General features: G+C 44.7%; 1 protein-coding gene across 1 annotated transcript; it reads right to left on the reverse strand.

Moving 5' to 3' along the window:
• Positions 1-1,301: 1,301 nt before the first annotated feature.
• Positions 1,302-20,488, reverse strand: NOL9 (nucleolar protein 9). The gene is made up of 12 exons (XM_058552782.1): positions 20,104-20,488; positions 19,138-19,357; positions 18,270-18,397; positions 15,313-15,448; positions 15,060-15,156; positions 13,922-14,019; positions 7,962-8,123; positions 7,451-7,748; positions 6,933-7,044; positions 4,129-4,306; positions 2,648-2,781; positions 1,302-1,642 (listed from the first exon to the last, which is right to left on the reverse strand). Exons 1-12 carry the CDS (start codon positions 20,485-20,487, stop codon positions 1,493-1,495), a joined length of 2,097 nt encoding a protein of 698 aa, XP_058408765.1. The 5' UTR covers position 20,488; the 3' UTR covers positions 1,302-1,492.
• Positions 20,489-20,563: the final 75 nt, after the last annotated feature.

Here is a 20,563-nt window from a genome sequence, read left to right on the forward strand (position 1 = left end):
GATACAAGGAACTGGGGAAGGAGGGAAAAAGTTGATGGTGGCGGACTGTCTGTTAAAATTCTTTGCAAGGCCAAGATAAAAAAACATGTACAAGCTCAACCTAGATATAAATAAGGGGGAACTAAGAAGTTAGACCTTAAATGGTCTCTAGGGTATCAAGACTAATCCTGGGGGGTGACAAGCGTTCTTGTGCAAATTTGTAAGTCTGTGGGTCTACGAGACGCCGAGGGGCCACCAGAGTACATAAGACAATGATAATCAATGGTTTAAAGGAATATAAATATTAAAACCCACACATCCGAATAACTGTTCTTCAACATGATCTGCTAGGAAGCTGGAATTCACACCACCAGTCTGAAATGCTGCCTCAGTGTCTTACTGTCTTAAATGTAGAAACATGACCCGGCCTGATTATCATTTACCGAAACCACTTCCAACATTGGAGGATAGAGAATCGTGACTACCAGGGAGAAGACCAAGAATGAATTTCCATCGATTTTCCCAAAGCCATTTGGGAGATGGTATCATCAGCCTCCTGTACCCTTGGAGAAAGCTTTAAATGGCACAGAGCCGTCCATATGTACAAGTTCAGGTCCAGCCACCCAAAGGCAAGAACGGGGTTTTTCACGAGAGTTGCTCCGCCAATCCTTCCAAACAACCTAGTTTCCAGCTCTGCCCATGGTGTATTTTCAATCTCAGGTGAGAAGTCAACTAGGAAAAATCTAGTTTTAAAGAGGCCCTAGGAGAGGCTTCCTGGATTTGAGAACAATTTTTTTCAGCATAAAACCATCAGATTAAAAAAAAAAAAAATGAAGGGCTCTTGAGCCCAAACTTTTATCTATTAAACCTTGATAAAACTGAACAGGCCAAGCACTATCTTTTAACACTCGACCCATGTGAATGGAAGAGAACTTGGACAGAATCAAATGAGCAGGGATGAGAATGACCATCCGGGGCTGTGGCCACCCCACAGGCAGACCCCACTGTCGGGGTCTCCCAAGCCAGTCTGCCATCACTGGGTGAAGACCAAGGTGGGGACCGCGGTGCATCTCCACATCCTGTTATGCTCGTGATCTCGCTGGCCAGCCTTCCCTCCTCCCGGGTACATTTTTGGGGCCCTAGTTTCCCTATTTTTATCCAGATTCCAACAACCAGGTCCTTGAAGAACTTGCTGAGGAATTGACTGTATTCTTTCTGTCTTAATGGCAGACCAACTTTCCCTGCTGCTTTATCCCTTAGAAAATCAAACAGACAGCAAGTATGGTTAACCATACAGAAGACAGGGCAAACTCGGGGTCATGTAGCTTTAAGAGACTTAAATTTACTCTAAACACATCCACGAGTTATACAGGAAACACCGTTTGCTAGGTAAGTGAGCCGTTAACCGCCACAAGACGTTAACCGCCACAAGACGCCAGCAGTCTGCTGAAGTCAGGCTGGAGACAGTCTAGCTTTCCGGCAGAAAAGTTCTTCCCTTAGTGAAAACATCATATCAGTTTGTTTTCCGATAGCGTCTAGGTTTGGGGTATAGTTTCTCTTCGTCTGTTTTCTCAGTTTCTCTTGCTCCAATTTTCTCTGATGCTCCAGGAAGTTTAAAATTATAATCTGTTGTGACGTAAGGTATCGTTCCTTCGAGCCCACGCTGAAATGGAAACACAAAGAGAATACATGGAAACACTCCAAATCCAGCCAGGAGAGTCTGCAGTATTTTATTTCTTCCCCAGAAGATAGTGTTAAAATTGAGAGTCTGAGTAAGGTCCTCTCACTTTTTTTTTTTTTTTCATGAGGAAGATTGTCCCTGAGCTAAAATCTGTTGCTAGTCTTCCTCTTTTTGCTTGAGGAAGATTGTCCCTGAGCTAACATCTGTGCCAATCTTCCTCTATTTTGTATACGGGATGCCACCACAGCATGGCTTGATGAGTGGTCTGTAGGTCTGCGCCTGCAATCCAAACCCACGAACCCTGGGCTGCCAAAGCGGAGTGTGCGAACTTAATCACTACACCACCAGGCAGCCCCGGTCCTCTCACTCTTAAGACCCTCATAAGCCCCATCCCTCAAAGGGCCCCCTTAAAGCAACTGGTCCAGTTACAAAGGTGACTGCCTCCCTTTCGTCCAATTCTACTCTGCAAACACATCCAACAGCATGAGGGTCCAGCAGTATGAGGATCCAACAGTATCCACCATCTACACACACCTGGGTATGGGTGCGTGCTTCTCTCTCAAACAAGGAAAACGAGCAAGAAGGGTAGAAACATCCACTCTCTCCGCAGGTCACTCGCAGGCCCTGCAGCTTGGCTTTGGGGCCACACAGATGCCCCTGACCAACATGAGCTTCCCATGACCATCCCACAGGTGCACCTGAAGACTGTCCTCTGGAAAGGATAATCCTGGGGTGGCTACCTCCGCTCTCCGCTCCCACGATTTAGTCCTGGGATAACGGCTCTGCCACGGGGCTCCTGACCAGGAGCAATGGTAATTCACGGCCTTGACCTCTGAGGCTACCCTGACACCGCTCTCGCCCTGTCCAGCCTCTACAACACAGCACGTTTCCCAAACAACAATCTGTTCCCGAGACTCTCACCCCCATTTCAGGTCCTCACTCTCTCCACTAAGGACAGGGCTGGCTGTCCTGGCTAGCCGTCCTCACCTGGCTCTTGAAGACACACTGAGGAACAGAAATGGCTCCAACCAGCAGACAGTTCACGTTTCTTAGCTCTTCCGGGGGCACAGGAGTGAGGATGTGGTAAAGCCTCTTCTCCATGTCGATCCCTCTACAAATTCCTTGAAGACACACAAAACACACAAAAATCATCCTTGCTGGAAGATATCAGACCTCCCTACCACTCAGAATTGAAGAATGGCTTTTAAAATAAGAGTTTTAATTTCAACTGTGTTTTGCTTTGAAAATACAAAGTGCCAAGAGATGGCGTATTTGCCTATGTGAAGCCTCTGGGTAACTTCTCGTTCAGCTGTGAGGAGCCAAAGTGGTCTATGCGCCAAAGTCCTGGATGGTCTCAACTGAGGCACACAGGCCAGGGAGAAAACCCCCCAGCGGGGAACACAAAGGTGACTCAATCTCTCCCATCACCAATTCCTTCTTTATGGTCTGTATGAAGTGACACAATTTCTGTGGAAATGCTTTTGAGAAGTACAGTTTTATATAAAACAGAAACACGTATTTAAGGATTTTGCTAAATTTAGGCTACATGGATCCAGTACCCTTCCAGAAATTTACACTGACATTTATTGGCCTTGGTGAGCCAGGGGAACGATCATGTGTGGTAGGCTCAGCAAAGGAGGCAGAGACCCAAACCAGTTGGGCACCGAGAGGCCACTGGACCTGTGTGATGGAAGCGACAGGATGTGACATAATCCTGTGTGTGCTCAGATCTCTCCTGACTCCGGGGAGTCCAGTTAAGAAGCTTTTATGGTAGTCTAGTGCAGAAATGACGGGCTCAGATTGGCATGGAGATGAGATGGAGAAATCTCACATATTTTGAAAACAGAAGCTACCAGACCTGCTAGTGGGTTGGATGTGGTGAATGAAGGCCGGGGTGGGGGGTGGGGGTTGCCAAAGAGGACCTGGGAATCTGGCCGTAACACCAGAGTGAATCTTTGAAGGACCATTCACAGGCCTTGGAACAAGAGATGGTGCTGGGTCAGAGGAGGAGATTTGGGGAGAACATCAGGGAGGGGGTGGATGGACCTATCAGGACTAAGTCTTAGAGGCCACATCCACATCAAGTGGAGAAGTGCACTGGTAACAGGGGCTTGGAACTCAGATGCAGGGCTGGGCTGGAGAGATCCTATGGGAAGTCAGCCTGGGGATGGATTCAGAGTCCCAGCAGTGGGTGCAATGGCCTAGAGAAAACATGCCAAGTGAGAAGAAGGTTGTGACCAGGCCCTTAGGAGCCACAGCCTTAGCATTTAGAGGAGCTGGCAGGGGAAGCAGAGAAAGGACTACTTCCTTCCTGCCCTCCAGCCTCCGAGGCCCACTGTATAGAAGACAGAGACATTCTCTGACCACTCCAGCTGAGACACAGCTATAAGGTCAAGACTAGCCATCTATAGTTGAAGAAGTGGATCAATTTCCGTAGGTTTATAGACATGTTTTACTCTCAGACTCACCAAAACCCATGCAATCACAGATTGGAGTCTGGGCAAGCAGGATGGGCCCATTTGCATATCCTCTGACATCATCTAGGATCTTGCAAAGACCAACCCAGCTGGCATTCACAGCGTACAATATATGTGTAGGAGCGACATCAGCGTGAATAATCCGGAGTGCAACTGCATTAAAGGGGACCTGGAAAATAAATTCATGTCTCCCTCTATTAATTCTACTTAAAAGATTACTTTTAATTTTTACAAGTTGACTAGCCAGCTACCAAGTTATGTCTGCCAAACTGCCTACCAACAAGTATCTAAACTTGAATGAAAACACTAACCTGCATTTGGTGTGCATTTCACTGCTTTAATACAGAGAACCTAAGAAGGTACACAAAGCTCCTGTATACCAACAACGCTTCTTAGAAACCTAAACCAAATGCCTAGAACTTGCTTGTGTAAAGAGACACATAAGACACACGTCTGGAGACATCCTAAATAAAGTTGAGGGAGGGGCCGGCCTCGCGGTTTAGCGGTTGAGTGCACGCGCTGCGCTACTGGTGGCCCGGGTTCGGATCCCGGGCGTGCACAGATGCACTGCTTCTCCTGCCATGGTGAGGCCATGTCCCACATACAGCAACTAGAAGGATGTGCAACTATGACATACAAGTATCTACTGGGGCTTTGGGGAGAAAAGGGAAAAAAAGGAGGAGGATTGGCAATAGATGTTAGCTCAGGGTTGGTCTTCCTCAGCAAAAAGAGGAAGATTGGCATGGATGTTAGCTCAGGGCTGATCTTACTCACACAAAAAAAAAAAAGTTGAGGGAGACTGTGAAAATCCCATTCACTGAGAGGTCTCTTAACGTAAGAAAGTAAAAATCCATTCAGTGAGAAAAAGTCTCCATTCATTTCCTAATGTAACACTGAATTAAGAAAAATGGATCACATTCCTAGGGCACAAGATAAATAACTACCTTTAACATGTAACTTTCTGGTAATTCCAAACTTTAAAAGTAGAAAAGTATTTTGTTAAACATATTATTTAGATTTCAAAAGTAAATTTGAAATAACAAAAGGTAGTTTAAATTTCTGGCAAGCAAGTTTCTTTTCTTTTTTTTTGTGAGGAAGATCAGCCCTGAACTAACATCCACGTTAATCCTCCTGTTTTTGCTGAGGAAGACTGGCTCTGAGCTAACATCGATTGCCAATCCTCCTCCTTTTTTTTTTTCCCCCAAAGCCCCGGCAGATAGTTGCACGTCATAGTTGCACATCCTTCTAGTTGCTGTATGTGGGACACGGACTCACCATGGCAGGAGAAGCAGTGCATCTGTGCACGCCCGGGATCCGAACTCGGGCCGCCAGTAGCGGAGCGTGTGCACTTAACCGCTAAGCCACGGGGCCGGCCCCTGGCAAGTAAATTTCAAGTTCAGTTATAGAGCATCTTCAAGTGAGTAAATCAACCAAACTCCACCAAACAAGCTGCCTTAGACTCCCCAGTGGAGAGGACTCGGAAGCCTGGAGCCAATCTCACCACCAGCCTTGGGAGACACGTCCTTGCCATCCAGGTCACTGCTCCTGCCTGTGTGACCTCAGGCCAGTGTCTCCACCTGACTGTGCTCAGTTTTCTAAGCTGTAAACAGGGATGTAATAGCATCTCCCTCACAGAGCTGCCATGAAGTCACTGGCCATTCCACGTAACATGCTTTGCAGAGCACCTGCCACATGGCAAGTGCTCAATACTGGACAGGTCATACAGCAGAGGGTGGACACTCTGGGCTCTAGAATCAGGCTGCCGGGGCTCCAGTCTCAGGTCAAACTTTTACTATACCCCTTTGGGCAAGCTGACTCAACGTCCCCAGCCTCGGCTCTATCATTTATAAAAAAGGGATAATAACAGGGCCATTGTGAGTAAGGCTTAGAACAGAGCACAGCACAAAGTAAGTGTTTAAGAAATGCTACCTGTTGCTATTTTATTCTTTCAACATCCAGAATCCTAACATTATGGTGACTTCTTCCTAAAACAATTCTTAAGAACTTAGATCCCAAGACTGCAAATACTCTACTGCTAGAATCTACTTTTTTTTTTTTTTTTTTTGTGAGGAGATCAGCCCTGAGCTAACATCCGCCAATCCTCCTCCTTTTTTTGCTGAGGAAGACGGCCCTGGGCTAACATCGGTGCCTATCTTCCTCCACTTTATATGGGACGCCGCCACAGCATGGCTTACCAAGCAGTGCGTCGGTGCGCGCCCGGGATCCGAACCAGCGAACCCCGGGCCGCCGCAGCGGAGCGCGCGCACTTAACCGCCTGCGCCACCGGGCCGGCCCCTAGAATCTACTTTTGACAATAATATGAAATGCTTTAAAAGAGCTCCCCAGGTGCCAAGCTCTGCTGTGAGCATTCATTGAATCTGCACAACCATTCTGTGAGGTCTGGAATGCCTCCGTTCCACAGATGAGAAATTGAGCCGCACACAGCTAGCAAGCCCAAGTGCTGGAGCTGGACTGCCTGGGTTTAATCCCAGTGCCACCACTGGGATTAGGTACAACATTCTTAACCAGTGTGGAACCAGAGTAGTGCCCAGCACAGAGGTTTAGAGCACGAACTCTGCAGCTGGACGCCTGGGTCTGACACCAGCTCTGCTGCTTCCGCTGGATTACTCAGCGTCTGTGAAACAGGGATAGTTACAGAACCTACACCGTAGGCTTGTTCTGAGGATCAAATGAGCGAAGAGTTATAAAGTGGTGAGAAGAGTGCTCGGCACATGGGAAGCTATAGAAGTGTTTGTTAAATAAACAAAGACAGTTCCCCCTACAAGTTCAGTTACCTGATAGGGTGTCAGACCATGTAAGGGAGAAAGCGGTTTTGGCACTGGCGGCTGCAGCTGGCCAAGGTAACCTAACACAGCCAAATCACGAAGGACTTTGTTATGCGAGTCTCTGAAAAGTAAATCAGAACAAGGTAAGTAGAGACTTAACTTTACAGGTCTACCTCCCACTCAGAAGCAGAGCACACCTGTCATTACGTAGATTATATTCACACAGAGCACGTTCCCACCTTAACATCTGCAGACCCTGCCCTTCTATAAACCCACTGGAAAAACACGAGGCAGAAAGACTCTCCTTCAAGTCAAAGCTTCTCGCAACCAGAGCTGGAGGCCACTTCTGGATATTTCCATTGGGAAAGTAACAGTTCAGAAAATAACTGATTCTCCTTCATAAATAAATAGCTGTGACAGAGATTTGAAAACTTTTAGAGGACTCGGATTCCTTTTAAGGAATTAAGGACAGAAGGCCTTGTTAAACCGAAGAAAACTTAATTCTCCAGCCGTGATGGTCTACTTACCTATTTCTTGGAGTTTTTCTAAATGTAAAGTCCGACTGAACACACATCAGTTTGTGTCCAGTAAACACAACTGGACTCTCTTTCTCCTCATCAGCAAAGTCAAAATTCTCTGCAAATTCTGCCAGGTGAAAACCTCTGTTCCTGATTTTGGACTTGCTTTTTGTGTATAAGCCGTCCATGTCATCTACGTAGTCGGGGGTGAGGTTTGGCATATATTTACATCGGCCAGAACTGAACTGAACCACGTGGCTAGGAGACAGCAATCGGATCAGATCAATGAGAAGCAAAAGCCCTTGGTCTGTGAGGAAGGAGATGACATTAGCAGTTAGTGCACCAAAAAAACACCACCACATTCCAATGAGAAGCTGGTATACTTATTCTGAGACAAAGAAATGATCGATGAGAAGAATCTCCTAAAAACTGGGCTTCAGCACTAATGCCTGAGAGCCAAAAGCTTATTCATACTGCCCGTCCCTTCCTGCCTCCATCCTTTGTGCCTCCGTGGGCTTACCTGACACCCAGCCCATCGTGTTGACAATAAGAGGGGACTCTCTCTTGTAGGAGCTGAACACATACTTAATTATCTCAATATAATTCTCACAGTTGTTTTTACAAGAAGTTTTCCCATAATAGACCATTTTCTGCGGTGTCCTCTGGTGGGTGAAAGGCGGCCCTAAGAAGATGAAGAGGATAATCAATTGACTACTTGAAAGGTGGTGAGGGTTTTGCTTCAGCCATCATCACTGACAAAGATCCTTAGAAAATCTGAGACCAACCTACCACGAGGAATAGCTGTACTCCCATTTCCAGAAATCTAAGCTTTCAACTTAATACAAAGACATGCTCACTTTTACATACAGTTAACCCCAATTATGTCCCAATATGCCATTCATTCAATAAACATTCACTGAGCACCTGCCACATGCTGGGCATTCTTCTAAATACTTAAGACACGTCTGTGAACAAAACAAATATCCCTGTCCTGACACAGGGTTACATTCTAATAACAACAACAATCAATTGTTGGAATATGGCACTACTACATCCTAGGTACATTACACATAGTCTCTAATTTTCATAAAAACCCTATGAGGTAGGCAGTATTACTATCCCCAGTTTTACAGACAAGGAAACTGAGAGAGAGATTAACTTGACCAGTAGTAGATATCAGCTGGGCTTGAACTCAGGTGGCCCAGCTGACATTCCCCAATCACACCACCAGTCTGTCCAGCACGAGCCACTTCCAACCTCCTCTGCTCGGGGCTAGGGCTAGCACGCTCGGCAGGCAGGTGACCAGGACCACGTGGCAACACAGCGGGCAGGGCAAGGGCCTTGGTCATTATGGTTGGTACAAGGCCACCTGGGACAAAGCTGGCCAGGCTCCCCTCAAGGTTGGGGCCAGGGGGTTCAGCGCAGCCCACAGCTGAGAGGGGGGCTGCAGAGTCGAGGGACTAACAAATACAACGAGATTGAGCACACGTGTAAACATACTGAGACTAACTGTAGCCAGGGTTCTTACATCAGAGAAGGAACTTATAAATACAAAAGGAGGAACACTAACTAGAATGAACCCTTGGTGTTAGTCTGGAATCGGAATGATTGGTGCAAACACGTGGCTCTTAAAACACAGAAAAGATAGGGGCTGGCCCAGTGGCATACTGGTTAAGTTTGCATGCTCTGCTTCAGTGGCCCCAGGGTTCGTGGGTTTGGATCCCGGGCGTGGACCTACACGCTGCTCATCAAGCCATGCTGTCGTGGTGTCCCCCATACAAAAAATAGAGGAAGACTGGCACAGATGCTAGCTCAGCAACAATCTTCCTCAAGCAAACAGAGGAAGATTGGCAACAGATGTTAGCTCAGGGTCAATCTTCCTCACCAAAAAAAAAAAAAATAAAGAAAGAAAGCAAAGAGATACAGATGTATGAGTGTGTGTATATGCATATATATATGTGGCATGTGTGGGTTTAAACATACAAATATTCCCTAGATCTGTCCACTGAGGGAATGTGTCCACTGAGGGGATCTAGAAGCAATGACAGGGCCGGCCCCGTGGCTTAGCGGTTGAGTGCGCACGCTCCGCTGCTGGCGGCCCGGGTTCAGATCCCGGGCGCGCACCGATGCACCGCTTCTCTGGCCATACTGAGGCCGCGTCCCACATACAGCAACTAGAAGGATGTGCAGCTATGACATACAACTATCTACTGGGGCTTTGGAGGAACAAATAAATAAATAAAAAATTAAAAAAAAAAAAAAGAAGCAATGACACCCCAGAAGAAAATAGCACACCTAGTTATAGCTCGAGGGAAAAACCCTGGCAAATACTACCTTAACCAAGTGATCAAGGCGAACATCCTGGTAACAGGACCATTTGACAGCATGTGGATTTGATGCACTGAGCACACAGCACCACTTATAAATCTAATCATGAGGGACATTCTACAAATGTACTCTTCAAAACTGTCAAGGTCATAAAAGGTAACAAAAGTGGGAGGAACTGTTCCAGACTGAAGGAGATTACAGACTTATAAGTATACCCTGGGCCTATACAGATGATTGGGACAAAGGACAAAATTCGAGTAACAGTACTGTAGCAATGTTACTATCCTGATTTTGGTGGTTGTGTTATGTATGTTATGTATATATGTACATATGTATGTAGCAGAGTGTCCTTGTTTTTAGAAATGCCTACTGAAATATTAAGGGGTAAAAAAGGAAAAGAAAATTAAATGGACTAGAGAAAATGTAAAAGAAAAAAAAAGAGGAACAATGAATCCAGCCAAAGAGCTATGTCTAAACAACTATTTTTGATAAAGCTGTTAAAACAATGTAAATGTTTTAAGAATTCTTATTGACAAAAAGTCTGTTAAATCCCTAACATATCTAGCAACCTAATATGATACTATCTGCTTTTTTTTTTTTTAAAGATTTTATTTATTTATTTTTTCCCCCAAAGCCCCAGCAGATAGCTGTATGTCATAGCTGCACATCCCTCTAGTTGCTGTATGTGGGACACGGCCTCAGCATGGCCGCAGAAGCAGTGCATCGGTGCACGCCCGGGATCCGAACCCGGGCCGCCAGCAGCGGAGCGCGTGCACTTAACGGCTAAGCCACTGGGCCGGCCCTACTATCTGCTTTTTTTAAAAGTCAACTAGGGGCCAGGCCGGTGGCCTAGTGGTTACAGTCAGTGCGCTCCACTTCACTGGCCCAGGGTTTGGTTCCCAGGTGCAGACCTACACCACTCATAAGTGGCCATACTGTGGTAGAGACCCATATACAAAACGGAGGAAGACTGGCAACAGGTGTTAGCTCAGCGTGACTCTTCCTCATCAAAAAAAAAAAAGTCAACTGAACAAAAGTCACACGATTATCTCAACAGACACAGAAAAAGCATGTGACAAAATCCAACAACCTTTCATGACAAAAACATTCAACAAACTAGGAACAGAAGGCAACTTCTTCCATCTGACAAAAGGAAACTATGAAAAACCCACAACTCATGTCATACTTAGTGGTGAAAGACTGGATGCATTCCCTCTAAGACCAAGAACAAGAAAAGGATGTTTCCTTCTATTCAATGTTGTGCTAGAGTTTCTAGCCAGAGCTATTAGACAAGAAAAAGAAATAAAAGGCATCCAAACTGGAAAGGAAGAGGTAAAACTATCTCTATTTGCAGATGACATGATCTTATACATAGAAAATCCCAAAGAATTCACAAGAAAGCTACTAGAGCTAACAAAGGAATTCAGCAAAGTTGCAAGCCACAACATCTACATGCAAAAATCAGTTATGTTTCTGTACAGTGGCAACGAACAATCTGAAAAGACATTAGGAAAGCAATTCCATTTATAACAACAGCTAAAAGAATTAAATCCTTAGGAATAAATCTAACCAAGGAGGAGAAATACTTATATGCTAAAAAACCACAAAATATTGCTGAAAGAAATTAAAGAAGACCTAAAAACTGGAAACACATCCTGTGTTCATGGCTATGAAGACCTGACATTGTTAAGATGTCAATACTACCCAAAGCGATCTACAGATTCAACACAATCTCTAGCAAAATTCTAACAGCCGTTTTCAAAGAAATGGAAAAGCCAATGCTCAAATTCATATGGAACCCCAAGGGGTCCCCAAAGGCCAAAACAATCTTGAAAAAGAATGAAGTTGGAGGATTCACATTTCCCAACTTCAAACTTACTACAAGCTACAGAAATTAAAAGTGTAGTAATGGCATAGGACAGACATACGGACCAATGGACTAGAATAGAGAGCCCAGAAAAAAACCTTGCATATATGGTCAAATGATTATTGCTAAGTGTGCCAAGACCACTCAATGAGGACAGGAGTCTTCTCAACAAACAGTGACTGGAAAACTGGATTTGTTGTCATTAGTGCCATCGAGTCGATTCTGACTCCTGGTGACACTGTGTGCAGCAGAGCGGAGACCTGCCAGGTCTTTCAGCACCACCTTCTCACCCTCCTGGATATATTAGACAATGCTCCACTACTGTTCATAGGGTTTCCATGGTCAATTTTTTCAGAAGTGGGTGGCCAGGTCCCTCTTCTTAGTCTGTCTAGTCTGGCAGCTCCACTGAAACTTCTCCACCATGGGTGACTCTGCTGGCGTTTGAAATAACAGTGGCATAGCTTTCAGCATCACAGCAACACGCAGCCACCACAGTATGAAAACCAGCAGACAGGGGGTGTGGTCCCCTGACCAGGAATCAACTCTGGGCTGCAGCAGTGAGAGTGTCAAATCTTAACCACTAGACCACCCGGGCTAGCTAGAAAACTGGATATGGATATCCAAATGCAAAAGAATAAAGTTGGACCCTCTCCTTAATATCATATACAAAAATTAACTCAAAATGAATCAAAGACCTAAATGTAAGAGCTAAAACTTATAAAACTCTTAGAAGAAAACATCACAGAAAATCTCTATGACACTGGATTTGGTGCCAACTACGTGGATATGACACCAAAAGCACAGGCAACAAAAGAAAAAATAGATAAATTGGGCTTCATAAAAATTAAGAACTTTTGTGCATCAAAGGATACTATCAAGAAAATGAAAAGATAACCTACAGAATGGGAGAAAATATTTGCAAATCATATATCGGATAAGGGATTAACATCCACAATACATAAAGAACTCCTAAAACTCAACAAAACAACCCAATTCAAAAATAGGCAAAGGACTCAAATAGACATTTCTCCAAAGAAGATATACAAATGGCAATAAGGACATGAAAAGATGCTCATCATCATTAGCCATTAGGGAAATGCAAGTCAAAATCAAAATGAGACATCACTTCACATCTAATAGGACGGCTATTATCAAAACAATAAGTACTGATGAAGATGTGGCAAAACTAGGACAACTGCGCATTGCTGACAGGAATGTCAAATGGTGCAGCTACTGTGAAAAACAGCTCGGCAGTTTCTCAAAAAGTTAAACGTGGAACTACCATATGACCCAGCAATTCCACTCCTAGGTATATACCCGAAGGCACTGAAAGCAGGGTCTTGAACAGATCCTTGTACACCAATATTCATAGCAGCACTATTCACAATAGCCAAAAGGTGGAAACAATCCAGGTGTCCATCAACAGTTGAATGGATAAACAAAATGTGATTTATACATACAATGGAATAACATTCAGCCATAAAAAAGAATTAAATTTTGATATATGCTACAATATGGACTGACCTTAAAACTATTATGCTTAGTGAAAAAAGCTAGACACAGAAGGACAAATATTGTATGAGTTCACTTACATGAGGTACTTCGAATAGGCAAATTCATAGAGATGGGAAATAGAATAGACGTTACTAGGGTCTGGAGGGAGAGTGGGAGGGGGGAGTTACTGTTTAATGGGTACAGCGTTTCGGTTCAGGATGAGGAAAAACATCCCAAATTGATATTGACAGTGGTGATAGTTACACAACATTGTGAATGTACTTAATGCCACTGAACTATACACATATGAATGGTTAAAGTGATAAATATCATGTTACGTAAACTTCACCATAAAAAAAACTTCACCATAAAAAAAAAGCAATGTGAGATTCTGGGCTGGATTCTGAACCAGAAAAGGACATTAATACGAAAACTGGTGAATTTTGAATAAAAGCTATAGAGATTAGTTAACAGTATTAAATCAATATTAATTTCTTGGTTTAGATCATTGTATAAGATTATATAAGATGTTAATATTAGAGGAAGATGTTTCTAATTTACATAAAACAAAATGGATAGCAGTTCCATTTACTAAAATGGAACCCTGGAAAAGTATCAGTTTGGTATTTTTTCCAGAGGCTAGAGGACCAGTTATGAGAAGACCATGAGGTTGGTAGGGGGATGTTCACTTTTTATATTTTATACTTTTATATTCTTTATAGTTTTTTTATAAGTATCACTACTTTTGCATTTTATAAAACCAAGATATTTAAGAAATATATAATACATACCTAGGACTGGTTCTGTAATATTAAGTAAAGAAATACAACCCGGAGGAGTAAATTCTGTCTGTCCCAGATCACATTCCAAATAGTCAACACAGGAAATACTGAAAATTTAAAAGAAAGAAAGAAAATTTTAACTAGCTTTACTATATTCAAAAGATAAATAAGATCTTAAAGATTTTATGCAATCCACAGGCATAATTAGGTGGAATGCTCCAAAGATGACAATCAACATAAAAAATAAATGTAAAGAGAAAACGTGATATAGGCATGGTCACAGTGCCCACTCATAATATGGATACCACTCTGTCTTTCCTAAAATTTTCTGTTTTTGTTTTTTTTTTTGTGAGGAAGATCAGCCCTGACCTAACATCCATGCCAATCCTCCTCTTTTTGCTGAGGAAGACTGGCCCTGAGCTAACATCCGCACCCATCTTCCTCCACTTTATGTGGGACACCGCCACAGCATGGCCTGACAAGTGGTACCTTGGTGCGCGCCCGGGATCTGAACCTGGGCTGCCAGCAGCGGAGTGTGCGCACTTAACTGCTACAACACAGGGCCGGCCCCTAAAATTTTATCTCTGAAATGTAACAGAATTTATCCCTACTCTGAATCTCTGGATTTGGACAAACTTAGATTCTAAGACCAAGTGACTCCTCTCAAAAGCTCACAGATAGGCAACATCAGTACACCCTGAGAGCATTGTCACCCCACTCCAAAATACAGCATGACAGAGGATGCCACCACTCAGCCAAGCAGCCTTTTTTTTTTAATTTTGTGTTCTACATTTAGGTCTGTAATCAATTTTTTCGTTGTTGCTGTTGTTGAGGAAGATTAGCCCTGAGCTAACATCTGTGCCAATCTTCCTCTATTTGGCATGTGGATCGCCGCCACAGCATGGCTGATGGGTGGTGTAGGTCCACGCCCAGGATTTGAACCCACAAACCCAGGCCGCTGAAGCGGAGTGCACCGAACTTAACCACTACGCCATGGGGCCAGCCCCCTAGCCAAGCAGCCTTATAGAGTTGTATATAATCTCTAATTAGAAGTCAAGATGCCTTCCCATCAGTTTCATAAATCAAAATTACTACTTCATGTCAAAAATCTAGCAATATGTCAAAACCAGAATAAAAATACTCTTACCTATTTAACAACTGGTTGATCAGGAATCTATTAAATGTTGACTTTCCAACGTCCTGAGATCCACAAACCAGAATGATAGGACAGCCATCTACTTCTTCTGGAGGTGAAACAAACATTGACCCCTAGAATTAGCCATCTTCTTTAGGACCCTGATCATAAATAGTATGATACTATAATACTATAATATAATAGTATTACTATAATACTCTGAGGCTCTGGCAGATAAACACTCAAATTTATCGATATGACTCACCACAAGAAACGTTGACTAACTCTTCCAAGGCTGAAAGGGCACTCTCAGTTAAACGAAGGCCGTTTTTTTTCCTCTCTTTTTTAATGGCAACAGACCTCAAGGCTAAATACTCAGAGTTAATCTGGAAAGTCGGACTCTGAAATTGACAATTTAAACTTTAAGAAAAGGTGAAAACAAACATGCCTTTTTTTCTTCAGCTCATACAGCTGTGAGCTACAAAAGTTAAATTTGATCCCTCCCTTTCTCTCACCCCCCAAATCCAACCCTTCAGTAACTCGTGTCAATTCTTTTCCTTAAGTTATCCGTGGCTCTGTTTTCATAGCTTACTCTTACTTCCAAGCTGCCATCACCTCTGCAGAAGACTCCAGAAAAAAAGTGCGTGTAACTTTAATGCGTGAAAGTTAAAAGGGGTTGCCAGGTTCAGATCCTGGGCGTGCACCGACACACTGCTGGTCAAGCCATGCTGTGGTGGTGTCCCACAGAAAGTAGAGGAAGATGGGCACGGGAGTTAGCTTAGGGCCAATCTTCCTCAACAAAAAAAAAGAGGAGGACTGGCATCAGATGTTAGCTCAGGGCTGATCTTCCTCACAAAAAAATAAATAAATAAATAAAAGTGATTGCCAAAGGAAAAATTCAATAGCAGACCACAGCTATAGAACAGGTTGGTGATTTGGAATAAAATCAAGACAATCTCCAAAAACATAAAGCAAAAGGACAAAAAATATATGCAGATAGAGTTGAAAGATGTGGAAGACAGGTATTCCAAGTCACAGACCGTTCTAACTGAAGTACCAGGAAACCACGGGAAAGCAACCCAAGGAATGAATGTAGGAGCTCGATCCTGGCTGAAGCAGGTGGGGATCAGATGGAATAAGGCCACCGTGTCCAAGAGGCTCAAGGAAGAGACCCAACCACGAATGCATCCTCATGTAATTCATCAACCCCAAAGATAAAGACATCATAAAAGAAATGAGAATCAGCCTGGTGTGAGATTTCCTATCAGCAGGTCTGGATTCCAGAAAACAATGGAGCAAGGCCTTCAAGGTTATCACGAAAACTTCTCTTGAACCTACAATTCTACACTCTGCCCAGCTATCAATCACTGAGGGCAAAATAAATATCTCATAAAATGAGATAATCTAAAGTTTACTCTCTGCCTTTTATAAAAATCTAGAATGTATTACACATAAGCAGGGGGAGGGAAGTTATCCAAGAAAGAGCAAAAGGAATATAAACAGTAGTGGTTAAGGAAAAAGACTGTGTTTGATCATGGTGTTTGGAATATTCACTTTCAAGTGGTAAGGGCTTGGTAACACGGAATTTCCATTTCCTTCTCTATGGCCCTGATCTAGCCACTGGATCCTGCAATAGATTAAATTTAGGTAACCACAATAGTCCATTCATTATCCCATCCTCATTTCATATTTTTCCCTCTCACTTCAAACCTCCAACACCTACCTACTACCTACACCCCCGTCAGTGATGACCTTGATCCACTTCCCAGAGTAATAGGAAACAATCAAGAGAACTTCTACTTGTCTCTGGTCCTCTCCTGGGCACTTCCTCCAGCCATTCTGAATGAAGTGGCTGTGCTCCCAAGGCCAACCCCTCCACAGAGACACCAGAACCAGAACCCCTCCCTCGAGGCCAACTCATTGACATACTTCCAGCCATCTTCACCTCTCTCTACTGCATCAGTGCTCTCCCCTCTGGATCAGTCCCACCTGCTGTGTTCACACGTGCTGTTTTTTTTAGCCATCTTAACAAAAAAACAAAACTCTCTTAATTACTCTCACTCCTCCAACTACTATGTCATTTCTTTCCTTCCCTTTACAGCTAAACTCCACAAAAGCAAAATCCCTTACCACCAAACCCTTGAGTTCCTCTCTTCCCAGGTTCTTGACTCCATTCCAATCAGGCTATCTCCCTCAGCAATCTACTGACACCACTCTTGTCCAGGCCATGCTTCTACATCCAGAGTTCCTTTCTCAGGCCTCATCTTACCACCAGCAGCATCTGACACAACTGTTTACCTCCATCTCCTTTAAAGACTTCCTGATCACACTCACCTAGTCTTCCTCTAACATCAATCACCCCTCTTCAGTCTCTGCTGCTCCCTCATCTAAACCACTTCTTTCGAGTGCCCCGAGGATCAGTCCTTGACCCTTCTCATTTCTATCTGTATCAACTCCCTTGGTGGTGTTATCTCACATCATGGCCTTTGGAACTCTCTTCTGCTGAAAGCTCTCAGATTTACATTTCTAATTTCTTCTCTGAACTCCAGACTCACATATTCAACTGCCCACTTGACATCTCCAACTGAATGTGTAACAGGCATCTCAAAGTTAACATATCTAAATCTGCTCCTCCTACAGGGCCCTCATCTCAGTTAATGGGAACTCCACGCAACCAGGTGGTTAGGCCAAAAATCTTGGTGTTATTCCTTGATTTTTCCTCACACCTCACATCCAGTCTGTCCAATAATCCTGTAGATTATACTCAATTTATGGCTCATGGGAGACAATTACAGTAATAGAACTTGACTTTAGGAAATTAATAACATGGCCAGCAAAAATTTGGAGGTGAAAAAGGGAGAGAAGGGAGAAAGTGTAAGTACACCGAAATTACTCATTCATAGTTGAGAGAAAATTTATACTGTCTCAAGTTAAATTAATCAGATATAAAGATAATCATTTAAAAATGCCAAAAGGCATTTAACCAACTACAATATGAAATGATGGCTTTCATTGGGAAATGTCACTAAGGGGAGAAGAGACATTTTTCATCATTTATCTTTCCACACTATTTTTTACTGTACACACGTATTACATTCTGTAAGAGCTACAGTACAACATGACAGACAGACTGATCTCCCCAGGGAGCAGCCTACATAGTCATTTGACATGACTGTTTTGGTGACAGTAATTAGCAAAACTCTGAATGAAAACTGGTTCTACCTCTTGTACAAAAACGTAAGATAAACCTGGATGGCTGATTATGAAGTTTACAGTGGAGGTTTTCAGATGTTCTAGCATCACAATGGAACACAGAGGAGAAAAATTCTTCATCAACCAACACCTGTCATCTGTAAAGAGAAAAATAAACTACTTTAGAAATAGAGACTCCATTAAATTCTATGCCCTTTAGGACAACCATCTCCTTGGCTAAACTGCAAACTTTTTGAGAGTAGGAATTATGTTTGAGAGCCTTTTTCAGAAGGCCGTAATGCATAATAGGAACACACCTGGATGGAGAAGTGAATCCAGGTTTGCTACACACTAGCTGTGTGGCCTTGGGGAACTTTTCTCATCTGTAAAATGGCGGAAACAAGAGTTTCACTCTCAGGACCCTTGTGTTTAAACAAATATAGTCAAGTGTGCAATGTCTAGGCCATAGTAAGCATCTAAAAATTACTAGCCTTGGGCCGGCCGCGTGGCTTTGTGGTTAAGTGCGCGCACTCCGCTACTGGCGGCCCGGGTTCGGATCCCGGGCGCGCACTGACACACCGCTTCTCCGGCCATGCTGAGGCAGCATCCCACATACAGCAGGATGTGCAACATACAGCACATATAGAAGGATATGCAACTATGACATACAACTATCTACTGGGGCTTTGGGGAAAAAAAAAAAAGGAGGAAGATTGGTGATAAATGTTAGCTCAGAGCAGGTCTTCCTCAGCAAAAAGAGGAGGATTAGCATGGATGTTAGCTCAGGGCTGATCTTCCTCACAAAAATAAATAAATAAATAAACTTAAAAAAATAAAATAAAAATTACTAGCCTTATTATAGTAAACTCTCAGTCAATTGACCAGTTCTTTTCCTTACCTCGGTTAAGATGAGATCTGAGCAAAGTTCGGGCTTCCCTTTTCATCTCCTTCTTGCTTTTCTCAGGCATCGAGTAATGAACTGCACTGATAGTCAGGCGAGAGTGGGTATAGGTAGAGAAGACATCTTGGGCAGGCTGGCCTTGGCTGATGGTAAAACCAAACACCTGCACCTGGCCATAGAGGCAAGTCACACGACAGATCCCGCTAAACGTAAAACCCTAGGAGGAAAAGAAAAAAGACAGGAAGAAATAACATGACAGGTTCTGTTACTAACGACTGAAATTTTCTAAAATCTTAATCACGATTCACTATCAAAAGACGGCTGGTTTCTAAAGTAACAGAATACATTGTAGTAGGTGGCCATCAGGTGCTCTGTATTTTTAACCTACGATCGAATCCCATGACAGCTACAGAGACAGCTGGTGAACACTGACACATGAAGAACAAGGGGGTGCCATGAACTGGGCTCTGCTGTTCTCAGGGCTCCCTGTCCTTACAAAGGCCCGCTCCTGCCAAGTCTCTCCCATTCCTCGGTTTTCACTTGCCTCCAGCATTGGAGAGGGACCTCCCAGACCAGCGTGCAAGAGCAGGAGGCCGGCAATCAGGCCGCCTGGGTTGAATCCTAGCTCTGCCTCACCTAAGCCATACTCAGTTTCTTCGTCTGCAAACATGCACAGTGACAGCGGTAACGACTCAGAGAGCTGGGAGTATTAAACGGGTTCGTAAAACCTTAGAGCCTGGCATTTCTAAGCCCCCAGTAAATGCGACCTATTATTATTACTACTAAAGGCCCTTTCAGCCCTGAAGGCCTAGAATCCCCTCGGCAGTGTCCTTGTTACCCTCTGCTCAGCACCACCGGCACGAGGGATGCGCCCGACTTGCGGCCGGAGAACCGGCAGAAGGAACCACGGTCTTCCCCTAGCCTGCACCGCCCTCTGCCCGCCCGGCTCCCCCCGCCACGCACCTGCTCGAGCGGCAACAGCACCAGTGCGCGGCCCGGGCCGGCCGGCCGCACCGGCGGGATGGGGAGAGTCGCGAGGTAACTCGGGTCGGCGTCCGCCGCCGGGGCCGGGCTGGGGGTTGGGCTGGACGCCGGGCTGGGGGCGGCGGTCTTGGGCCCCCGGGCCACCGCTGCGCGCGGCACCGGGCAGCCGCCCTTCCGCCAGTCCGCGCCGGCTGCCTGGGCCTGCAGCAGCCGCCGCCGCAGGCGCCTTCGGCCGCACCAGCGCAGGGTCCCAAGTCGGCGGCGGGGCCGGCGGCTGAGGCTGAGCTGGGGCCGTGCCTTGCGGGCCCGCAGCCACGTGGAGCGGCAGGGACCCCGCCGCGGGAGCAGCAGCGAATCCGCCATACTGGCCGCCGGCGCCCGCCGCGCGCGAATCTCGCGAGATCCCGCCGCTCCGCCCCGCGGCCGGTCGAGCGGCCGA

The sequence above is a fragment of the Diceros bicornis genome, chromosome 13 (assembly GCF_020826845.1).
Source record: "Diceros bicornis minor isolate mBicDic1 chromosome 13, mDicBic1.mat.cur, whole genome shotgun sequence".
Taxonomy (NCBI): Eukaryota; Metazoa; Chordata; class Mammalia; order Perissodactyla; family Rhinocerotidae; genus Diceros; species Diceros bicornis.

Bases quoted from the DNA above. Each gene is read 5' to 3' on its own strand.
- NOL9 (XM_058552782.1), bottom strand. From the start codon at position 20,487: ATGGCGGATTCGCTGCTGCTCCCGCGGCGGGGTCCCTGCCGCTCCACG. The intron at 7,749-7,961 runs GTAAGCCCACGG...CCTTCCTCACAG, and splicing joins CACGATGGGCTGGGTGTCAG to ACCAAGGGCTTTTGCTTCTC. The intron at 4,307-6,932 runs GTAACTGAACTT...TTTATTTTCCAG, and splicing joins ATGGTCTGACACCCTATCAG to GTCCCCTTTAATGCAGTTGC.